The sequence below is a fragment of the Arachis hypogaea genome, chromosome 3, assembly GCF_003086295.3.
Source record: "Arachis hypogaea cultivar Tifrunner chromosome 3, arahy.Tifrunner.gnm2.J5K5, whole genome shotgun sequence".
Lineage (NCBI taxonomy): Eukaryota > Viridiplantae > Streptophyta > Magnoliopsida > Fabales > Fabaceae > Arachis > Arachis hypogaea.
Genome location: NC_092038.1, coordinates 3,266,939 through 3,288,288, shown reverse-complemented (window position 1 = coordinate 3,288,288; position 21,350 = coordinate 3,266,939). Strand labels below are relative to the sequence as shown.

The 21,350-nt window shown below is 36.3% G+C and overlaps 3 protein-coding genes across 4 annotated transcripts; 2 read left to right on the top strand and 1 right to left on the bottom strand.

The window, feature by feature from the left end:
* Positions 1 to 7,815: 7,815 nt before the first annotated feature.
* LOC112788703 (uncharacterized) lies at positions 7,816 to 15,691 on the bottom strand. Its single transcript, XM_072224907.1, has 4 exons — positions 15,587 to 15,691; positions 12,493 to 12,847; positions 9,030 to 10,882; positions 7,816 to 8,933 (listed from the first exon to the last, which is right to left on the bottom strand). Exons 1-3 carry the CDS (start codon positions 15,689 to 15,691, stop codon positions 10,749 to 10,751), a joined length of 594 nt encoding a protein of 197 aa, XP_072081008.1. The 3' UTR covers positions 7,816 to 8,933; positions 9,030 to 10,748.
* A 3-nt stretch (positions 15,692 to 15,694) lies between these two features.
* On the top strand, positions 15,695 to 16,126 carry LOC112788670 (copper transporter 1). The gene has a single exon (XM_025830456.3). It carries the CDS (start codon positions 15,695 to 15,697, stop codon positions 16,124 to 16,126), a length of 432 nt encoding a protein of 143 aa, XP_025686241.2.
* Positions 16,127 to 16,774: 648 nt separating this feature from the next.
* Positions 16,775 to 19,400, top strand: LOC114925871 (uncharacterized). Of its 2 annotated transcripts, none has more exons than XR_011879456.1 (2): positions 16,775 to 18,584; positions 18,828 to 19,400. XR_011879456.1 is itself a non-coding variant. In XM_029295309.2 (2 exons), the coding sequence occupies exons 1-2, from the start codon at positions 18,551 to 18,553 to the stop codon at positions 19,105 to 19,107; spliced, it is 264 nt and encodes an 87-aa protein (XP_029151142.1). In that variant the 5' UTR covers positions 16,800 to 18,550; the 3' UTR covers positions 19,108 to 19,400. The 2 variants fall into 2 exon arrangements, 1 of the variants encoding a protein (XP_029151142.1); XM_029295309.2 differs by having other exon boundaries at positions 16,800 to 18,584; positions 18,878 to 19,400.
* The last annotated feature ends 1,950 nt before the right edge of the window (positions 19,401 to 21,350 follow it).

Here is a 21,350-nt window from a genome sequence, read left to right as displayed (position 1 = left end):
TTTTTCCTCTTTGGGGAGGATGTCGAATTTTAGGTATTCGACCATGGGATTCATCCATCCGAGGTTTAGCCCAGTTACCTCAAGGACATCTCGTTTGTCCTCTACTTTTACCACAGAGGGTTCTTGGAGAGTTTCCTGGATCAAGCTTCTATTATTCCCTCCTGGCTTGGTACTTGCTAACTTGGAGAGGGCGTCTGCTCTGCTATTAAGATCCCGGGTTATGTGCTTAACCTCGGTTTCCGCAAAGTGCCCGAGGTACTCCAGAGTTCTTTCCAAGTATCTTTTCATGTTCGGGTCTTTAGCCTGATACTCTCCATTTATCTGGGAGGTCACCACTTGAGAGTCAATGTATATCATCACTTTTGTTGCACCGACTTCTTCTACCAGCTTCAATCCTGCAATCAGGGCTTCATATTCTGCCTGATTATTTGAAGCTGGGAATTCAAATTTGAGGGATACCTCTATTTAGGTTCCCCTTCTGTCGGCTAGTATTATGCCTGCACCGCTTCCTGTCTTGTTTGAGGATCTATCTACATAAAGTTCCCATGCAGTTGGCTTTTCCTCTTGATCTCCCGCGTATTCTGCTATGAAGTCGGTGAGGCATTGGGCTTTGATTGCTGTCCGAGTTTCATACTTCAAGTCGAACTCGGAGAGCTCTATTGCCCATTGAACCATTCTCCCTGCAACATCCGTCTTTTGGAAGATTTGCTTCATGGGTTGGTTCGTTCAGACTCTTATCGTATGAGCTTGAAAGTAAGGCCGTAGCCTCCGTGAGGCTATTACTAAGGAGTAAGCAAATTTCTCCAGTTTGTGGTACCTTAGTTCGGGGCCTTGTAGAACTTTGCTGATGAAGTACACTAGATGTTGTCCGACCTCATCCTCCCTTATCAGAGCTGATGCGACAGCTTTGTCTTCTACGGACAGATATAGGACGAGATCTTCCCCGACTAGAGGTCGGGTTAGGATTGGAGGTTGGCTCAAGAGCCTTTTGAACTCCTAGAACGCTCCTTCGCATTCTGGAGTCCATTCAAACTGGCATCTCTTTCTTAATAAAGAGAACAGTGGAAGGGATTTTAATGCTGATCCTGCCAAGAACCTGGAGAGGGCTGTAAGTCGACCATTTAGTTGTTGAACTTCCCTTAAGCAAGTCGGGCTCTTCATTTCCAGTATAGCTTGACACTTATCGGGATTTGCTTCAATCCCTCTTTGCGTCAGCATAAACCCTATGAATTTTCCGGCCTCCACTACGAAGGTACACTTTGCGGGATTTAGCCTCATCCCGTGTAACCTTATGGTGTTGAAGACTTGCGAGAGGTTTGTCAAGAGATTAGCTTCTTCCTTAGTTTTTACTAGCATGTCGTCTACGTAGACTTCCATTAAGCTCCCGAGGTGAGGGGCGAACACCTTGTTCATCAGCCTTTGGTATGTGGCCCCTGCATTTTTTAATCCAAATGGCATGACCACGTAACAGAAATTTGCTCGGGGCGTGATGAACGATATTTTCTCTTGGTCTGGCTCATACATAGGGATTTGATTATATCCCGAGTAGGCATCCATGAACGACAAGTATTGATACCCCGAGCTAGAGTCTACTAGAGTATCAATACTTGGGAGTGGATAAGGGTCCTTGGGACACGCCTTATTTAAGTCGGTGTAGTCGACGCACATCCTCCATTGGCCGTTTTGCTTCTTGACTAGCACTACGTTTGCTAGCCATGTTGGATATTTAACTTCTCTGATGAAGCCAGCTTCTAGGAGTGCCTGTATTTGCTCCTCCACCACTAGGGCTCATTCCGGGCCGAGCTGTCGCCTTCGCTGTTGTACAGGTCGGGATCCTAGATACACCGAGAGCTTGTGGGACATAAGCTCGGGATCTATCCCTGGCATGTCGGAGGCTTTCCAGGCAAAGAGGTCAGAATTGTTTCTTAGGAGCTTAATCAATCCTTGCTTCAGGGTTTCCCCTAGGTTGGCTCCTATGTTGGTATTTTTTCCCTCCTCTTTGCCGACCTGTATTTCCTCAGTTTTTCCTCCTGGCTGTGGTCGCAACTCTTCTTTGGCCTTTGCACCGCCGAGCTCTATGGTGTGAACCTCTTTGCCTTTTTCCCTTAGGTTCAGGCTTTCATTGTATCACTTTCTTGCCAATTTCTGGTCTCCCCGCACCGTTGCTACCCCCACTGTTGTCGGGAATTTCATGCAGAGATGGGGGGTGGATACCACCGCTCTGAGTCGATTTAGGGTAACTCTTCTGATTAGGGCATTATATGCTGACCCCACGTCGATGACTATGAAGTCTATACTCAAAGTTTTGGATTTTTCCCCCTTTCCAAAGGTAGTATGAAGGGGTAAGAAGCCCAGTGGCTTTATTGGCGTGTCGCCTAGCCTGTATAAGGTGTCGGGGTAGGCTCTTAGCTCCCTCTCATCCAACCCTAGCTTGTCAAATGCGGGTTTGAAAAGGATGTCCGCCGAGCTTTCTTGATCTACTAGAGTTCTGTAGAGATGGGCATTGGCTAGGATCATGTTATCACCACTGGATCGTCGTGTCCAGGGATTACTCCTTGCCCATCCTCCTTTGTAAAGGAGATGGTGGGAAGGTCGGGCGATTCGCTCCCGACCTGGTAGACTCGCTTGAGGTGTCTCTTGCGAGAGGACTTGGTGTGTCCCCCTCCCGCGAATCCACCTGAGATCATATGTATATGTCTCTCTGGAGTTTGCGGTGGTGGGTCTCTTCTATCCGCGTCATCTCGCTTTCTCTTCCCATGATTGTCCGACCTTTCCATGAGATATCTGTTAAGTCGGCCTTCTCTGGCCAGCTTTTCTATCACATTTTTGAGGTCGTAACAGTCGTTTGTTGAGTGACCATATATTTTATGGTACTCACAGTAATCGCTGCAACTCCCCCTTTTTTATTTTTAATGGGCCTGAGAGGCGGCAGCCTTTCAGTATTGCAAATTTCTCTGTATACGTCCACTATAGAAACCTTTAGAGGAGTATAAGAGTGATATTTCCTGGGTCTATCGAGACCGAGGTCTTCTTTCTTCTTGGGCTCCATCTCCCTCTTTTTTATCGAGGGAGGGTGCCCAGGTCGCCAACTCGACTCTCTCAGTCTGGCATTTTCCTCCATGTTGATGTACTTTTTCACTCTCTACTGTACATCACTCAAAGAGGTCGGGTGCCTTTTTGATATGGACTGTGAGAAGGGTCCTTACCTAAGTCCATTTACTAATCCCATGATAACCGCCTCTGTGGGCAGATCTTGGATTTCCAAACACGCTTTATTGAACATTTCCATGTAATCACGCAGAGATTTCCCAACCTCCTGTTTAACTCCCAGGAGGCTCGGTGCGTGTTTTACTTTATCCTTTTGGATGGAGAATCGCATCAGAAATTTTCTTGAGAGGTCCTCAAAGCTGGTAACTGACCTTGGAAGGAGGCTATCGAACCACTTCATCGCCGCTTTTGACAGGGTGATCGGAAAAGCCTTGCAACGTGTTGCATCAGAAGCATCAGCCAGATACATCTAACTTTTGAAATTGCTTAAATGATGCTTTGGGTCTGTGGTTCCGTCATAGAGGTTCATATCAGGGCTTTTGAAGTTTCTTGGAACCTTCGCCCTCATTATGTCCTCGCTGAACGGGTCCTCTCCTCCTAAGGGCGATTCTTCTCGGTTGCCGCGAGAGTTTCGGCCTTTAAGGGAGGATTCAAGCTTTGCGAGTTTTTCTTCCAACTCTTTTCGTCGTTCTATTTCCTCCCTGAGGTTTCGCTCTGCCTCTCGTTGTCGTTCTAGTTCCTGTTCCAGTTGCTCCAGACGACCTTGGTGGTCGTGGACCAGCCCCATTAGCTCGGTTGCATGGGGTGGCCCTTCCTTTCCGAACTTTCGTCCTTCCGAGGAATTTGCCTTTAGGTTTTTGAGCCCAGGGGTGCCTTCTTTATGCTGGTCGCTGGTTCCTTGATGAAGGGTCAGGTCTACGTCATTATTTTTGGTATCTGGATTTTCTTGCTCGGAATCAGACGCTGTATGTCCATCTTCTGGTGAGTTGTCTGCCATTACTGGTTGATCTCTCGGTTCCCCAGCAACGGCGCCAATGTTACGTTGGATAACCGGAGGTAATGGGCTTGACTCGTTAGGTTGGCCCAATCGTTAGTGGAGAGAAACCTTCGAAGAGAATCGTGCTTCTGGGCTTCCGTCCGACTTGTGAGTACGAGTGAATGGGGGTGGTACCTGCAAAGACACTCCGACGCTTAAGTCAGCAAGGGTGCAAGCAGGTCTAGAGAGTATTGGGACTTAGAGATACCTGAGGGATGTCAGTGTATTTATAGTGGTGAACCAATAACCACCGTTGGAGTAGTTCCACTTTTCAGGGTGTATAATCGTCCCTTTATCTTACGGAGGTTATGATATGACTTCTGGAAGTGGGTAGAGAGATTTTAGGGGCAGTTACTCATTTGAATGAGTATTTATCTGCCAGCTAATCTTCGTCCCCGACTTCTTTGGGGTAAGTCGTGGTGAACCGACTTCGTAGGGAGGAGGTCGGTATAGGGCGAGACTCAATCCTTTGGATTGGGCCTTTCGTTGGGTCCTGGGCCTCATCATTGGGACAGGGTATGAACAAATATTATATATCATAATGATATTATAAATAATATTATGTATTATAAGATGATTGGTTGAACTTTTAAATTAGCAATATATGACATATTGTGTGTGTGTCATTTGTTATAGTTAATTTTTTTGAATATAAAAAAGATTTTAATATAACCCTCCGTTATTGAATTTTGTGATATTTTTTAAAACAACAATGCTATATAAGTTAAGAATCAGTCAACTAGTAAATCAGAGGTACCGGTGATTTTAACCGGATGTTGCTACTGATAAGCACACGGATGTTTCTTTTTCTTGTAAATTGGATGATTTTGGATATGATTTCTATGTTTCATGTGTTACGCATTAATAAAACATAATTAATTATATAGAACCAACTAATTAATGATCAAAAGATCTGTTCCGTGATTCTCTCCTATCACTAGCGTATCTTCCCTCATGTTTTAAATGTGGTCAATAATAATTTAAAAAACAAATTAAATTATAAATTAATAAAACTAATTATAATTAATTATATTATTTTATTCTTGACTGATTATTAATTGGTTCCATATACTTTTCCTTTTTAAAATTATGAGAGTGCGACAATACGTTCCTATATTGTATATTTTAATTCGACGAGCTAATTCCCTGTGAAGGCCAAGACATATATATGAGACAGCCAAGACCGAACTAGCTCAACTAGGGCACTTTGATTTCAGTTTTGCTACTATGCGCAGGGTTGAAATTTTCTTTATTTATTTTTTTTCATACTGCAATACGAAAAGGGTTTTATTTTGGTCGGCATGAAAATAAATGCTTTTAGGACTTTAGGCATCCTAACAATCACAATTTTAAGTTTTATTTTGTAAACCTAACTACCTAATAAGCAAGCAAATTAAAATAAATAAAACTAAGGTTCTATACAACTTAGAAGGTTACGAGCTGAGTTACGACCAAGTCTAAAAAATGTTGACGCAATTGTCATAAAAATGAAAGCATATTTCAAAAAGGAAAAGTCTAGGACCAGCAGTTTTGTTAAATTTTGACTAGCATGTAACTAGCAGAGAAATATGAGTTATTGGATGAAATCTCACACCAATCTTACACCATTAAATCATCATTGATGATTATTTGTTGACTACCAATCACAAAAATTGTTGGCCCTAACATTACTCTTTCAAAAAAAAATTTTAATTGTCTGAGACTTCCACTAACTTAAGTGGATAAGAAGAGGAATATAAATAATTATATTTTTCAGTTTTTATTATAAGTTTATCATAAAAGTATTGTATAGATCAATAGAGCATCCAAAGAATAGGAAAACATAAAAAAATTATTATTCTTATGTTATTTTTTGTATTGTTATCAATAATAATGCTATATGTATATAAAAAATAGTTATTAAATTATTCATTTTATAAAATATATGTATAAATATACATTAAAAATAAACTAAATAATATATATTTATATATAAATATATAGTTACTGATTTAGTATGCAAATATGATTTTTTAAAAGAAATTAATTACACTACCTATAAAGCACGACTATTTCACTGAGTTATCGTACCAGATATTTTCACTTACCTGACGTGCATATTTTCTGTGTCTTAATAAAAAATAAAAAATTCTTTTTCAGTATATATTATTTTTTATTAAAATAAAAAATATTTTAAATATTTTATAATTAAAAAATATTAAAAAATTAATTTATATTTTAATATTCTTAATATATCAAAATATCATTATAATTTATCTAAAAAATACTTTATATTTTTTATTTATATATAAATCATGTAACCATGTCTTATAAAAATTTAAAATTTATGTATTCATTTATCTTGTGTCGTATCTTATTCTGGTCCAGATCAGATTCATGCATTACTATATCATTTCTTATAAGTGTTTAACGATCAATAACCTTAGCTGTTAATGAAAACAGTATTTTTAGAGAACTAGTATGATTTAGCTAACCCTAATTAATGACAATTAGGAAAAGAATAATGAAGTCAATATATATGTGGTTAGAAGGTGGAATATTCGTATCATGGATCACCGGCATGCTTGTACAATGTATCATGAAAAATGGCAGTGTAATAAGCCAGTTATGCTAATGGGCCAGCATTGTATTGCTAGGACTATGCAATTGTAACATCATCATCCATGATAAGAACCAATCAATTAAGAAAGGCAATTAATTAGTCAATGGAAAATGAGGAGAGAGATAATGAAAGGAACCAAAAGATGTAGACAAGTTTCAAAATGTCTCTTCCATTACTTACAACAATCTGCAGAAATTATTGTTTAAATATCAAAGACAATAACTGGGAATAGACGTACACCTTATTTCACTTTCGATACATTATGATCATGTATCATATGCATGTATTATTATTACCACTACGACACCTTAATTTAATTCATCTTATCCCGGGACCAATTATAATGCATATGAACTGGTTATTGATTCATAGATTTTTTATGTTACAATTTCAAGTATAACTTGTTCAACACCATTTACATAAAAATTGTAGTTAGAGATATATTTATTTATGTTTTTTTTATTAAGTTTTTGAAAAATGTTGTTTTAAGATATAATATTAAAATTTTTATAATTGAAAAATTTAAAATTTAATTTTGTTAAATTTAAAGGAAACAATTTTAATATAAAGCAAGTAAAAAATAAGAAAAAGTCTATAAAAAAAATTACATAAGACTTTGGATGAAGAGAGGCATTAGAAATAAAAAGTGAATTCAAGATAAGTTGACAACAAAAAATTAAAAATGTTATATGATTTAATATTATTTAATAATATTTAGATGTCATCTATATACAAAAAGACATGTGTAATTAATTAGATGTATTCTTGAACAAGTGAAAGATTGTCTTTGATTGACTATACAAAGCACACGGTATGCAACTATGCATGATCTGCGAAGAGAATTATTGTTCCAATTCTATTTAATTTGTTTTGAACTTTTCCAAAATTGCAAACCTGTCATACAGTGAATTCTCCGGGGATAGGACAACTGGACAAGGCATTTTTAAAGTTGTTTTTGCAAATGAGAATGCTAAAAGACGAATATTTTTAGTGAAGAAAAAAAAGTTTATTATTAATTCAAAGACAAAATAAATATAAACAAAATGTATGTTGATCATATAACATATTCTGCTTTGTAAAATGGTACATGCATATATAAATCCGATTTTGTTGAATCACATAAAAAAGATTTCACAATTTAGAATTTTAATTATTATTCATTTAAATATTAGTGTATTTCCTTTCCTCAATTACAAATACTATAATGTTTGTTCTCTTTGCTTAATAAGTATAACGATCAAGTGCATCAGCAATGAGTTTTAATAACAATCATTGAATACTATGCTTCGTAGTTGTCTTTTTTGGTGAAGCTTGATTCACTCAGGTGAGAATTTGATGAATCCAATGGATAGCAATAGTATAAACAGTGAAGATCTGACAGAAATTGAGAATTCCAACCGAGAGGACCCTGAATAGCCTCAGATTGAGGGTGAGGAGCTGAATAGGATAGCTCCATGGGAAAAGCAAATCACAGTCCAGGGAATAATTGCTAGCTTACTGATTGAAACAATTTACAGTGTCATAGCGATGAAGCTGGGCCTTACAACTAATCTAGTACTTAATCTCAATATATCGGCTGCACTTCTTGCCTTTGTGTTCATTAGGACTTGGACTAAGCTCCTTTCCAAAGCCAATATGCTTCAATACCATTCAGTTGGCAAGAGAATACCGTAATCCATGTTTGTGCAGTGGCTTGCTAAGAATGGCCATGTATCTATAATTGACGGCATATGGTGCCTTGAAATTACCATATGGGCTCCCAACCTCAAAGGCCTTGTAGAAAAGGAAGAATGTGAGAGGAGCCACAACTCAGTCTATCCCTGTAGCAATTGCTTGGCTTAGAAGCATTGAACTAGGGGATGTGAAAGTGAGATGGCCGGTCTTGAAATCATGCAGTAAATCAGAAGAAATGGAAACAATTGATTTGATCAAGCCACATTTCACAAGACCTTCACCTACACGGTCAGTTTTTCTGGGAAGGATGCAAGTACAATGAGAGTCACTTTGACGTAGTTATAAGCCATGTTTATGTCAGTTAATCGTAAGCATTGCAAAATCCAAGTGAGAATGCAAGAATATAGGCAATCACCACAAAACCACTTCACTTGAGGGAACATCAAAGGTATCACAATGATGGAAAGAACAATATGTATGCTGCAACCGCCAACCATACCGGAATGCTATCTTTTAAAAACACTTCATTCCGTCTAAATTCGTCGTGAGACAGCTGCCTCTGGTTCTCTAAATCTGCAGTGACAAAGAAATATGAAAATGGCTGAGATCATAGACAAATTCACCAAAAAATAGCTCTATGCAAAGAGACACAGGGACTAGAATGATTACATGTATTAGGATTCTTCTTTTGCATGCTTGCATAGATATTAATTGCTGTGAAACAGACTACAAATCGACTTATCCCAGTGGAACAGCTACTGCAGTTCTTATTAATGGATTCCATACTCCTAAAGGAGACGCCATGACCAAGTACAAATCTGTTTTGCTTTTTGTTGATTTCTGGTTTATCTTATTTTGTCCAACAAAGTAAATATTTATGTATGAAAGGTAAAACTAACTCAACTGCTTTTGCAGGAAGCAGGTTCATGGTTTCATGAAGTACTTCTCATTCAGTTTCCTTTGGGCATTCTTTCAATGGCTATACAGGTGGAGATCAGTGTGGGTTTGTTCAGTTTCCAACTTTTGGATTGAAAGCCTGGAAAGCCTCGTGCTCTTCATCAAGCATCAACCATGGAGTACTTGTTCACTGTCATTAATTAAACCTCGTGTCTCTTTGTACTTGCATCCTTGGCCAGAAAAACTGACGGTGTAGTTGCAGGACTTGTGGGGTGTGGCTTGATCAAATTAATTGTTTCTATTTCTTCTGATTTGATGCATAATTTCAAGACCGGCCATCTCACTTTCACATCCTCTCGTTCCATGCTTCTAAGCCAAGCAATCGCCACAGGGATAGGCTGTGTTGTGGCTCCTCTCACATTCTTCCTTTTCTACGAGGCCTTTGAGGTTGGGAACCCAAATGGTAATTACAAGGCTCCATATGCCCTCATTTATAGAAACATGGCCATTCTCAGCAAGCCACTGCACAAGTATAGTTTACGGTATTCTCTTGCCAACTGAACGGTATTGAAGCAATATTAGCTTTGGAAAGGAGCTTAGTCCAAGTCCTAATGAACACAAAGGCAAGAAGTGCAGCCCAGACATTGAGATTAGGTACTAGACCAGTTGTAAGACCCAGCTTCATCGCTATGACACTGTAAATTGTTTCGATCAATAAGCTAGCTATTATTCCCCAAACTGTGATTTGCTTTTCCCATGGAACTATCCTGTTCAGTACAATAGTAACAAATCACCTTCCTCATAGGTCCACACAGTACTGTACTACAACCCACGCCACCCCACCTTATTACAACAAAGAAACCTTTCACAGCACCCAACACATCCACAACATGGATCATGACATGGGCATGGCAGCACCACCGCCATCCACCATGGTGATGATGAAGCGCCGCCATTTCATGCACATGACATTCTTCTGGGGGACAAAGTCTGAGGTTCTGTTCGACCAATGGCCCGGGGACAGCCGTGGCATGTACGCGCTCGCTCTGCTCTTTGTTTTCGTCATGTCCTTCCTGGTGGAGTGGCTGTCCCACACCCGCTTTATGAAACCCGGTTCCAACAAGCTCAGTGCCGGTTTGTGTCAGACCGTGTTACACCTCCTTAGAGTTGGTTTGGCATACCTCGTTATGCTTGCTCTCATGTCGTTCAACGCCGGTGTCTTCTTGATGGCTGTGTTGGGTCACGCTCTCGGCTTCTTCTTCTTTGGTAGCAGGGCTTTCGCTAAACCACACAACGGATAAGAGATATGATGATCTTCCGCCAATGTCTTGTTGATTACTTTTTATTCTTAGGCTTTTTTTGGAGTCTTTTATTTCCCTAGTTGAGATTAGGTACTAGACCAGTTGTAAGACCCAGCTTCATCGCTATGACACTGTAAATTGTTTTGATCAGTAAGCTAGCTATTATTCCCCGGACTGTGATTTGCTTTTCTCATGGAGCTATCCTATTCAGCTCCTCACCCTCAATCTGAGGCTGTTCAGGGTCCTCTCTGTTGGAATTCTCAATTTCTGTCAGATCTTCACTGTTTATACTATTGCTATCCATTGGATTCGTCAAACTCTCACCTGTGAGTGAAGCAAGCATCACCAAAAAAGACAATTACAAAGCATGGTATTCAATGATTGTTATTAAAACTCATTGCTGATGCACTTGATCGTTATGCTTATTAAGCAAAGAGAACAAACATTATAATATTTGTAATTGAGGAAAGGAAATATACTAATGTTTAAATGAAGAATAATTAAAATTCTAATAAGATAACTGGTTCAGATAGACAGATACCAAAGGAACAAAATGGTATTAGAATCTGATCCTAGAACTGAAAAAAATCAGATATTTTACTTCAACGTAACGACTGGTGAGAAATGAGACCCCCAACAGATATATTACCTTTTAATTCTTCTTTCCACTTCAACTACACCCAAAAATAAATTTGGAATCTTTGAGACAAGGACAAAAACTTTCAATTCTCCAAGATCAGGGTCAAAAAGAGATGAAGGACAATAATATTGACCACCTAAAATAACAAAGTGTGAGACAGAAAAAACCACAATCCAGAGTTTTGCAGCTTTCAAATAAGTGAAACTCATAAATATAAACAGATTATGTTCAATTATTTTTAGTTAGTTGAAAAAATATAAATCAGATTGAAAAAACAGAAGCAAGAACAAAAAATAATAACAATAACTAAGCACGGAACAAATAATCAGATTAAAAGTCAGCAAGAACAAAAACAATGAAATTAAACAACCCGAGCCAAGAGCAAATAATCCTAACAAAAATCAGCAAGTAACAAATAATCAGATTAAAATCAGAAATTTTTTTTGGTGACGATTAAAATCAGAATTAAGACAACAAATTGTGACCAATAAACTGAATTTAAAAACATAATTAAAAAAGAGAAAGTATAGGGAGCCAATGGCCTAAGCGTACAATGTGTATAATAGAGGTTTAGGAAGTATTAGAGACATGACCGTTAGTGTTACATTGTCCTGTAAGGTTATGTTTTTGGATGTACATGACATGGTATTAGGAATTTTGGTGAACTCCAAAATCAACTTAAGAAAAATTTTAAAACAGAATTTAAAAATTAGAATCATAACAACAAACTATGACAAATAAAAACACTTAAACATTTCTTATTCTAGCAGTGCACAAATTATACACTTATCAACTTTATACATTTATATCTTCCATTGACAAATTATGAATTGACTACCCACTTTAGAACAAAATCTGTTATTAACACCATACTTCAGAGTGCAAATACCTACATTAATGGCTCTTTCTTTAACTCAAGTGATCCGGTGAAAATGCAAAAACAGTACTACATTAAAAGTTAATTACATTTTGATATGAATAGAATTTCCCAAAAGATTAAAATAAACATTATCCTAAATAATACCCAGATTTCAAATACTACATTCGTCACGAAAAATAATGATATGAGATATTAAATTCAGAATTACGTCATCAAATTATCAATAATAGCAGCAGTGAACCCTAAATCAACAATCAAGAACAAATTAAAATGAAGAACAAATTAAAAATTAATAATAGCAGTGAACAAAGAAAAAAAAATTAAAATTAAGTTCAACAATCAATAATTAAAATCAAGAACAAATTTATAACAAGAACAGAGAATGAAAAGTAAGAAAGGAAATCAAGAACAAACCTGCGTGGCGGACGGCACGGCGGCTGGACTGCGCTGCACGGAGGGCGACACGGGGCTGCTGATACGTGGACGACGACCCTGCTACTGTGCCACTGCGTGGCTGAGTGCAGGGAGGTCTTGCTGTGAGTGGAGGACGAAGGCGTCTGGTGCGTGCTGCTGCTGTGCGTGGAGGAGATGGCGTGCTGCTGGGGAGGGAGTATGTGGAGCCGTGGAGGACGAAGGGAGAGGGAGAGGAAAGGGCTGCGCCTCCGCGATGGTGCTGTCCGGAGGCGGAGAAGAGGGAGGAGTTTCGAGACTGTGATGGGATGAGAGGAGATGGCGCTATGGGAGGACTTAAGAAGAAGAAAATAATGCGCTACACATCAAAAGGAGGGAACAGAAAAAGTAATGCGCCATTGCACTTTATTGAAACGCTGCTTTACGCCTTTACCTTGTCTATTAAGAGTTTGATTTTTTAATAAGATAAACATTAGGTTCAGATTGACAGGGTAGTTTCTCATATGGAAGTCTTTCTATGTAGAACACTGTGGAGACTAGACGTGTTGCTCTTCTCTTCAGTCTTCACCCAGCAATCCAGGTTTATAATATCAGCCTTGCCCTCCTGTCTGCTGTGGTTTGATGGTTAGCGTGGAAGCTAGCCAGCTGTTATTATGGGAGCCTATCAATGGACAAGCCAGGACGGAGATAGGTGTGGTTCTGGGTTCATTTGAATGTGTTTGGCACATGTGAATTTCTTACAACAAAGTCTTTTATTATTTGTACATTAAAATCAATCATTAAAATTAATTACTAATATATTTGTGTATAAATATATATCAATATATATTTATATTTTAATATATATTTTATATTGGTAGTTGCTAATTTTAGTGTATACGTAGTATAATTCTACTGTTTAATACATGGTATAACAATGTTCCAGCAAAATAAATGGAATATGTGAAAATCTTTCCATTATATATATCTGGCGATATGATGCTAAGTCATGCATCACAGTACACATTACCGTACCGTCTCATCGCCTGCAATCGTATATGATAATTTGATTATAAGCCTCAAACATGGTTAATTATGAACTGATAAATATTAGATTGAGGATGAAAATTGTTCCTATCAACCCGTGGGCTTCTCGATAAGAGTCTAAGGCTATATTTGGTTGGATGGAAAGAAATAGAGAGGAAGAAAATAGAAAGAAAAGAAAAGAAAGGAAAGAAATTGAGTGGATTGTTATTTTCTTTAGATGTGTTTGGATGAAGGGAAAATATGAAGGAAAGAAATGTTATAAAAAGATAATTTTATCCTTATAATATAAATGATATCAAAAAAAGTAAAGGGGTAATATTAGAAGTAGAGAGAGATTTAATTTTCTCTCCATTTTCTCTCCATTGTTGGAGGGAAAAAAAATTGGTGGGTCCCACCAATATTTTTCCATCCATTTTCCTTCCTCTCCCATTTCTCTCCTCAACCAAACAAGAGAAAATAATTATTTTCCTTCTTATTTCTTTTCCTCTATTTTCTTTCTTCCCATTTTCACCTCAAACAAACACACCATAAGAGATGCTCTAGTCCAGCTAATCAATTTGTGCAAAACAAGTACGGATTATGCGAGATCCAGCTTATTATTCCATCTGATTTGGAGAGCACATGAATAATAAAATTTATGCTCTACTTACAATTATAAATCAATAAAATTTATTTGTAAAAAAATTTGATGTTTATGTTGATTAAATGCTGATAAAATTTATTAAAAAGTAAAAACTGATAGTTTCTAAGATTTTTTTATTTTAATTTTATAACATAAATTTCTAAGAACATGCAAGAATGTTTATAATGTTTCGTAGGAAAATCAAAATCAAATGTGATAAAATTAAACAAATAAGTTTTTTCTTTTTTTACTTTACTCAAGTACGTATAACTGTTCTAAATATTTTATTGAAGAGTAACAAATTTTACTCAAGTATAGTATATAACAAATGTATCATATACAAATAATTTTTAACATTTTAAAAATGATGGTATTAAAATTGAATTAAAGGAATCTTTCCGAATACATATATTCATGGGATTTTTTATTTTAATAAATAAATTATAATAATTATCGAAATAAATAATTTAAAAAATATTTACTGAAATAAACGAGATAAAACGGGTGGACGCGAAATGTGTCTATCTCGTTTAGAGTGTAAACAAGATACATGTATTTAAAAAAATTGAAAATAATAAAAAATATTAATATTATCAATAATTCAAATTTTTAGCATATAATTATACATTAGTACATAAAAAGGTCAGTAGAAGAGAACGTGAGAAATAACATTTTCAATTCTCTTCTTACTATGTCGTCAACCTTTTTAAATACTAATTGATTAAACATATTCATTTTAATCTCTTCTATTAACTTTTTTATATACTAATTGCATATATATACGTTTCGCGTCCACGCGTAAACGAGATATATGTAAAATTATCTCCTTTACACAGTAAACGAGATAAGAAATATTTATTTCGATAAATATATTTTAAATTATTTATTTCGATAATTATTATAATTAATTTATTTATTAAAATAAAAAATCCTATACTCGCCAATAATGGTAGATTGAGAAACCATATATACGAGTGCGAAACCATCAATCCATGACATAAGAGTGCAATAATGGTAGATTGAGAAAATAGAATAAAAAGCCAAAATTGCAAAGCTATTGGCATATGTATCCTTACTAAAATTACTCGGCAGATCAAAACTGCATTTATAGTTTATACTATATGGAAAGATAGCTGATGCATATATATTGATATTATATCCATGACGCCAGATTCTCTCCAATTGTGGCTTTTTGTTGTCATTGTTAGTTGCATCAAATCCCAACTTCACACGTATATACAAATATGAATAATACTAGAGCTTGTGCCTATACCAAATTATGACTTGCTTTATTATTCATTTTCCATATATGTTCGTTTTGGGGAATAAATAATTTTTTTTATTTTACTATAAATAATTGATTGTATTGGACCGCAGCTTGGCCCAATTGAATTAAAATCGTGTCATTTATCATTGTAACGGTAACGCAGTACAATAGTAACAAATCACCTTCCTTATAGGTCCACACAGTACTGTACTACACCCCACGCCACCCCACCTTATTACAACAAAGAAACCCTTCACAGCACCCAACACATCCACAACATGGATCATGACATGGGCATGGCAGCACCACCGCCATCCACCATGGTGATGATGAAGCGCCGCCATTTCATGCACATGACATTCTTCTGGGGGACAAAGTCTGAGGTTCTGTTCGACCAATGGCCCGGGGACAGCCGTGGCATGTACGCGCTCGCTCTGCTCTTTGTTTTCGTCATGTCCTTCCTGGTGGAGTGGCTGTCCCACACCCGCTTTATGAAACCCGGTTCCAACAAGCTCAGTGCCGGTTTGTGTCAGACCGTGTTACACCTCCTTAGAGTTGGTTTGGCATACCTCGTTATGCTTGCTCTCATGTCGTTCAACGCCGGTGTCTTCTTGATGGCTGTGTTGGGTCACGCTCTCGGCTTCTTCTTCTTTGGTAGCCGGGCTTTCGCTAAACCACACAATGATAAGAGATATGATGATCTTCCGCCAATGTCTTGTTGATTACTTTTTTTTTTTTGGAGTGTTTTTTATTTATTTCCCTAGTTGAAATAACTATAATTAGAGCATTTATTATTATTAACTTGGAACTATTTTTGTGATTTTAATTGTGTGTTGGGTAGATGGAATTGTAGGTGGGGATTAAGACAGATCCAGATCAAATTTCACGTATACTTGGTTACCCATGGTCACTCATATAGTACAGTCTTATAGTTGTAATAATGGATAGAAACTCTTATTGTTATGTAATGTCTACGGTTTGGACCCATCGTCCTTAAAACAAATTTCCCTCAAATGTCATTCACTGTATGTGCACACTGCATGCTCAACTCTAATGGGCTCAACATTCCCCCTAGCCCAAAATCTACCGTTGTTCTACGATTTTCTCTTTAATAAGTCAAGTATTTTGTTGGATTGACAATGGTCCATTAATATTTATTTTATCACTAATTTCTTAACATTATCATTTTTCTCCTTTTATAGTTTTTGACCTTTGTATCAGCCTTTGGGTTTCTTGAAAAGACAGATGATAAACGGTGAGCTTCATGCAATGCAACACAATTAATAAAAACCAACTGAATTGAAAAAGGTGGTCACAATTAATTACTTAATATTTGGCCCTTATCTATAAAATTATTTGTTGCATGGTTTTAATCAAAGATGAAACAAGTAATTTGCATTGCGTAACGAAACCAATTTCTTACCGCAACACTGAGTAATACTACTACTACTATATATACATAATTTGTCACATAACAAAAAAACGTGTAAACTTAGCATACCCCTTCAAATCTCCCATAAAGCAAATCTAAAACCATAAAAGGGTTCTTTTAATTAATTCCTTACATGCTTCTTATGAATTGCAATATCCAAAATAATCATGGATCATGAGGAAATGCATGATGGCAAGCGGCAGCATTTCATGCACATGACATTCTTCTGGGGGACAAAGTCCGAGGTTCTGTTCGCCCAATGGCCTGGAGACAGCCAGTATTGGATGTACACACTCGCTCTGCTCTTTGTCTTCATCATGTCCTTCCTCGTCGAGTGGCTCTCCCACACACGCTTCACCAAACCCGGTTCCAGAAACATTGTTGCCGGTCTGGTTCAGACCTTGCTGTATCTCCTTAGAGTTGGTTTGGCCTACCTTGTTATGCTGGCGCTCATGTCTTTTAATGGTGGTGTGTTCTTGGTCGCTGTGCTCGCTCACGCTCTTGGCTTCTTCTTGTTCCGTAGCAGGGCTTTTTCTAAACCGCCAAATGATGATCTTCCTCCAATGTCTTGTTAACTAGTCAGGGTCTATGCTGCTCTTTTCTTTTCTTTTTTCTTCATCAAATAATTATTACAAGTTCGATCTTCTTCACATTTTCAAAAATAACAAATGATGGAACATTGTATGTCATTTTAATTGATGAAAAAACAGGTATTAATACACCAAACATGATAAACACATCAAGCTATACATTATTTAATTTGGTCGTTCATCCTAACATATATTTGGTCTCTAACTAATGATTTACCGATTTTCAGTACAAAAAGTATTTCGGCAATGATTTGTTTTCATCCTCCTATTTCCTTCTAAAATAAAATATTTACACAGTATACCCTGTTGGATCTCTTGCATTGCTTTTTTTAAGGACCATATTCTACAAATTGCTTAAACAAAAGCTGCCAAGAGGTGTTTTTAATTGATTAGTATTTTTAGTTAAAAAAGAAAAAAAGTTAGAATAAATTACCATTTGTACCCATAAAAATTTAAAACGCTCACAAATGTACCCACAAAAAAACGAAAGTGACTTTGTATCCATAAAAGATAGATTTTTACAGACAAATATATCCAAACCTTAAAAAATTATTTAAAATTCCAAATCTGTCCTTTAAATATAATCTAATTTTAATTTATAATTTATTTCCCATCTTCTCTTCCCCAATTCCAAACCCTACGTCCCTACCACCGTTCTCATTTTTTGCTACCACCATAGCCATCAACATCATCGACCCACCGTTCTCCCTTCTCAACGTTTCTGCCTCTTCCTCAACAGCTTCTTTCTCCTCTCATTGTCAACATCAACAACCCCATCCTTATTAAGGCTTTTTAAATCTTTCGAATTTTCAAAATTTTTCATCATTTCTCATTTCTCACTGGCGCCACTCACGAAGGGCGTAACCTTTCTCCAATCTCATCTCTGTAGGCGCCGGAAGCATTGGTTCGTCTGAGACAAAAACACTGTCGTCGTGGTAGCCGTTGTCATTACCATTTTCTGCTACATGCACCAGTTCGAAGGGAGACTGGGAGTAGCTTGGATCCAGATCGCTGAATCTGAAGATGTCTGGTGAAGAAGACGGAGAAGTGTGGTCAACGACGGAGACATTTCCGCGGGAGAAGCTGAAGTAGCCGCTGTATCCGGAGAAGTTGTCTTCGTCGGCATGGTTTTGGCGGTGATCGGAGTCGACGCTGAAGGTATCAAAAGCAGACATGTCTTCTGTCTCTATGTTGTTTTTGTTCTCTCTCTTCTGTACAAAGATGGGTGCTTCATTTGCTTAGGTTAAATGAACAATTGTATTTAGAAAAAGAGAAAGATGCTGTTAAAAATTAGAACGTTTATTTCACAAATAAATATTACCAACAGCGTTCATATCTGCGTTCCTCAATCGCGAGTCCTTTTCTCCTTCACTTTGAATTTTTTGTGTTACTGATTTGCAGGGTGCCTCATTTTTTTCAAAGTTTGAATTTTTTTTTCATAATTGATGAAGAGGAGAATGAGTCTGTAGAGGAGATAGATGAAGACAAGGGGGACGATGATGATGCTGTTGAGGTGCATGAAATTGAAGACAACGATGATGAAGATGGGGTTGAGTATAATGGCGGCGGAAGTGGTGATGATGTTGATGGCTATGGTGGTAGCAAGCCAACGGGTTCAGGGTTGAGCCTATTGTGGGGGATGATGTGGAGGAATAGAGGGCAGTTTGGACATTTTAAATAATTTTTTAGGGTTTGGATAGATTTGTCTGTAAAAATCTGTCTTTTGTGGATACAAAGTTATTTTTGTTTTTTTATGGGTACATTTGTCAGTGTATTAAATTTTCATGGGCACAAATAGTAATTTATTCAAAAAAGTTATTAGTTTTTATAGGTGAGTCAATTATTTTGTGACATGTCATCATTTAACTAATGAAATGACTAATAATTTACAAAAATGTTATTTATACACTAGAATCAGTCACTAAAATCAGTCACTAATGTATTTGTGTATAAATACATGTGTAATTTAATTTATTTTTAATATGTATTTATATTTGAACATATATTTTATACTGGTGACTGACTTTGATAGCTGATTTTAATATAAATAGCATATCTTAATAATTTAATTTATATTTTATTTTTTAATAATTAATATGACTAATTTAATTTTTTTAGGACCAATTCAAAGAATAAGTAATTTTTTAAGAATAAATTTAATTATTAATCTAAATTATAGTTCAGAAAAAAGGAAGAAAAAAAATAAAATGATTAGTAGATTGTCTTTATTATAAAATTCATTAGATATATATGACATTACAAAATAAAATAATAATGGACAATAATCTTAATTATGGTTAAGAAAAAGAAAAAAAAGAAGAGAACAGATTAGATTAGTTAGTGGATTCTCTTTATTATAAAATCTATTAGATATATATGACATTACAAAGTAACAGTGTACTAGCTAATGAATAGCGGCAGCCTCAGATGTCCCGACTCCAATTATTGAGAGCATATTGCACAATGATTCAGGTCAAGAACTTCTCCATGACTAGCTACGAGGTGGCCAATAAGGCATCATCTTTCATATGATCGATGATGATGAGTGATGACTATGGTTATTTTTATTTAATCATAGAATGATAACCCTAGCTATGCCATAATAATAGTTAATCATATTTTTACTATTAATTTACATCCGGGTTGCCTTTTAATTATATGATTCACATATTAAGAAATAATATATGCTCAGAACGTAACTCAGAACTCAGAACTCAGAATCGCATTCTATCCTTCATTGACTTATAACTTTATAATAATGTTAGAGAATAAAAGAGTATCAGTAAAAAACCAGCTAAATATTTTTAGGTGAATTCAAAATTTTTACGAGTTAATATATATGGATGTTTTTTTCGCTAAATATCAGAATGTTTTTTTTCCATACTAAATAAATGTTATTTTATATATTTTTTGAATTTTTTTGTATTACAAATGTGAATGTTTCTATTTTTTTAAGAATTTTATTTTTTAAAAATTTTATAAATATTTAATTAGTTTTGCTAAAATATAACTAGATATTTCTTTTATTAAGTATTAGCATGTTTTTTTTTCATATTAAATGAATATTTTTTATATTTCTGTAATTGTATAGTTTGTAGTTTCTTTAATCATCAAAACGATACCTAATAACCATCAACTTGGGCACTTTTAGCAACATCATTTACTGGCACAGACTCAATCTTAATTGAGTTGTATTCATCAACATATCTAAATACATCATTCAAAACATAGTATTCTTTGTTCTATGAAGCTAGGCAAAATGATTGAGTAAACTTTCTCTTCAAATTGTCACTTCCAGTTAAACAGCCGGTCACGACAAACAATAGTAATTGTGACAAACAATCAAGATCACCTGGATTGCAACGACAATCGCGACACACTAATTTAGAACCATGCAATTCCGAAAGCTCGTGTGATATTAATAGTTCCTCCGTCGTCTCCTCCCTCCACGCCCGCCACCGCCTCCATGACTTCTCTGGCTGTCCTCCCGCCCTCGAAATCGTCGCCGTCTTAGGGATCGAGCTCAAGTTCAACTCCAACTGCAACGGCGGTTCTAGTAACACACCTGGTTCATGAAAGGGAAGCGGTTTTTGTTGATGGTGGCGAATTCGATGAACCAGATGTCGGTGATAGAAGAGGAGTGGATCGCGGTGGGGAGGCGGAGAGGGTCTGACGGTGAGAGAAAGAGGTCTGTGTGTGTGATTGTTGGAGGTGGGTAGATTAATGTGAGAGAAAATAAAGGTTTTTATAGGTTTTAATTAGGTTTACTTAATCAATTTTAAATTTTTTAAATTTTGAATTTAAAATTAATTATTAATATAAATTAATGTGGTTTTGTTTAATTTTTGGTTGGTAAGCTTACCTAGCGATATATTTTTGAGCTTTCTAAACTTTGTGTACCATTTTTGCTATGTGATTGATTTT

Coding starts and splice junctions, on each gene's coding strand:
- LOC112788670 (XM_025830456.3), top strand. CDS start 15,695: ATGGGCATGGCAGCACCACCGCCATCCACCATGGTGATGATGAAGCGC.
- LOC114925871 (XM_029295309.2), top strand. CDS start 18,551: ATGGTTTTGGCGGTGATCGGAGTCGACGCTGAAG. Junction 18,585..18,877: donor GATCGGAGTCGACGCTGAAG/GTATCAAAAGCA, acceptor TAATTGATGAAG/AGGAGAATGAGTCTGTAGAG.
- LOC112788703 (XM_072224907.1), bottom strand. CDS start 15,691: ATGATCCATGTTGTGGATGTGTTGGGTGCTGTGAAGGGTTTCTTTGTT. Junction 12,848..15,586: donor TGTGTGGACCTATAAGGAAG/GTGATTTGTTAC, acceptor TTTGATGTGTAG/CGCATTATTTTCTTCTTCTT. Junction 10,883..12,492: donor CCGTGCCGTCCGCCACGCAG/GTTTGTTCTTGA, acceptor CTTCACTCACAG/GTGAGAGTTTGACGAATCCA.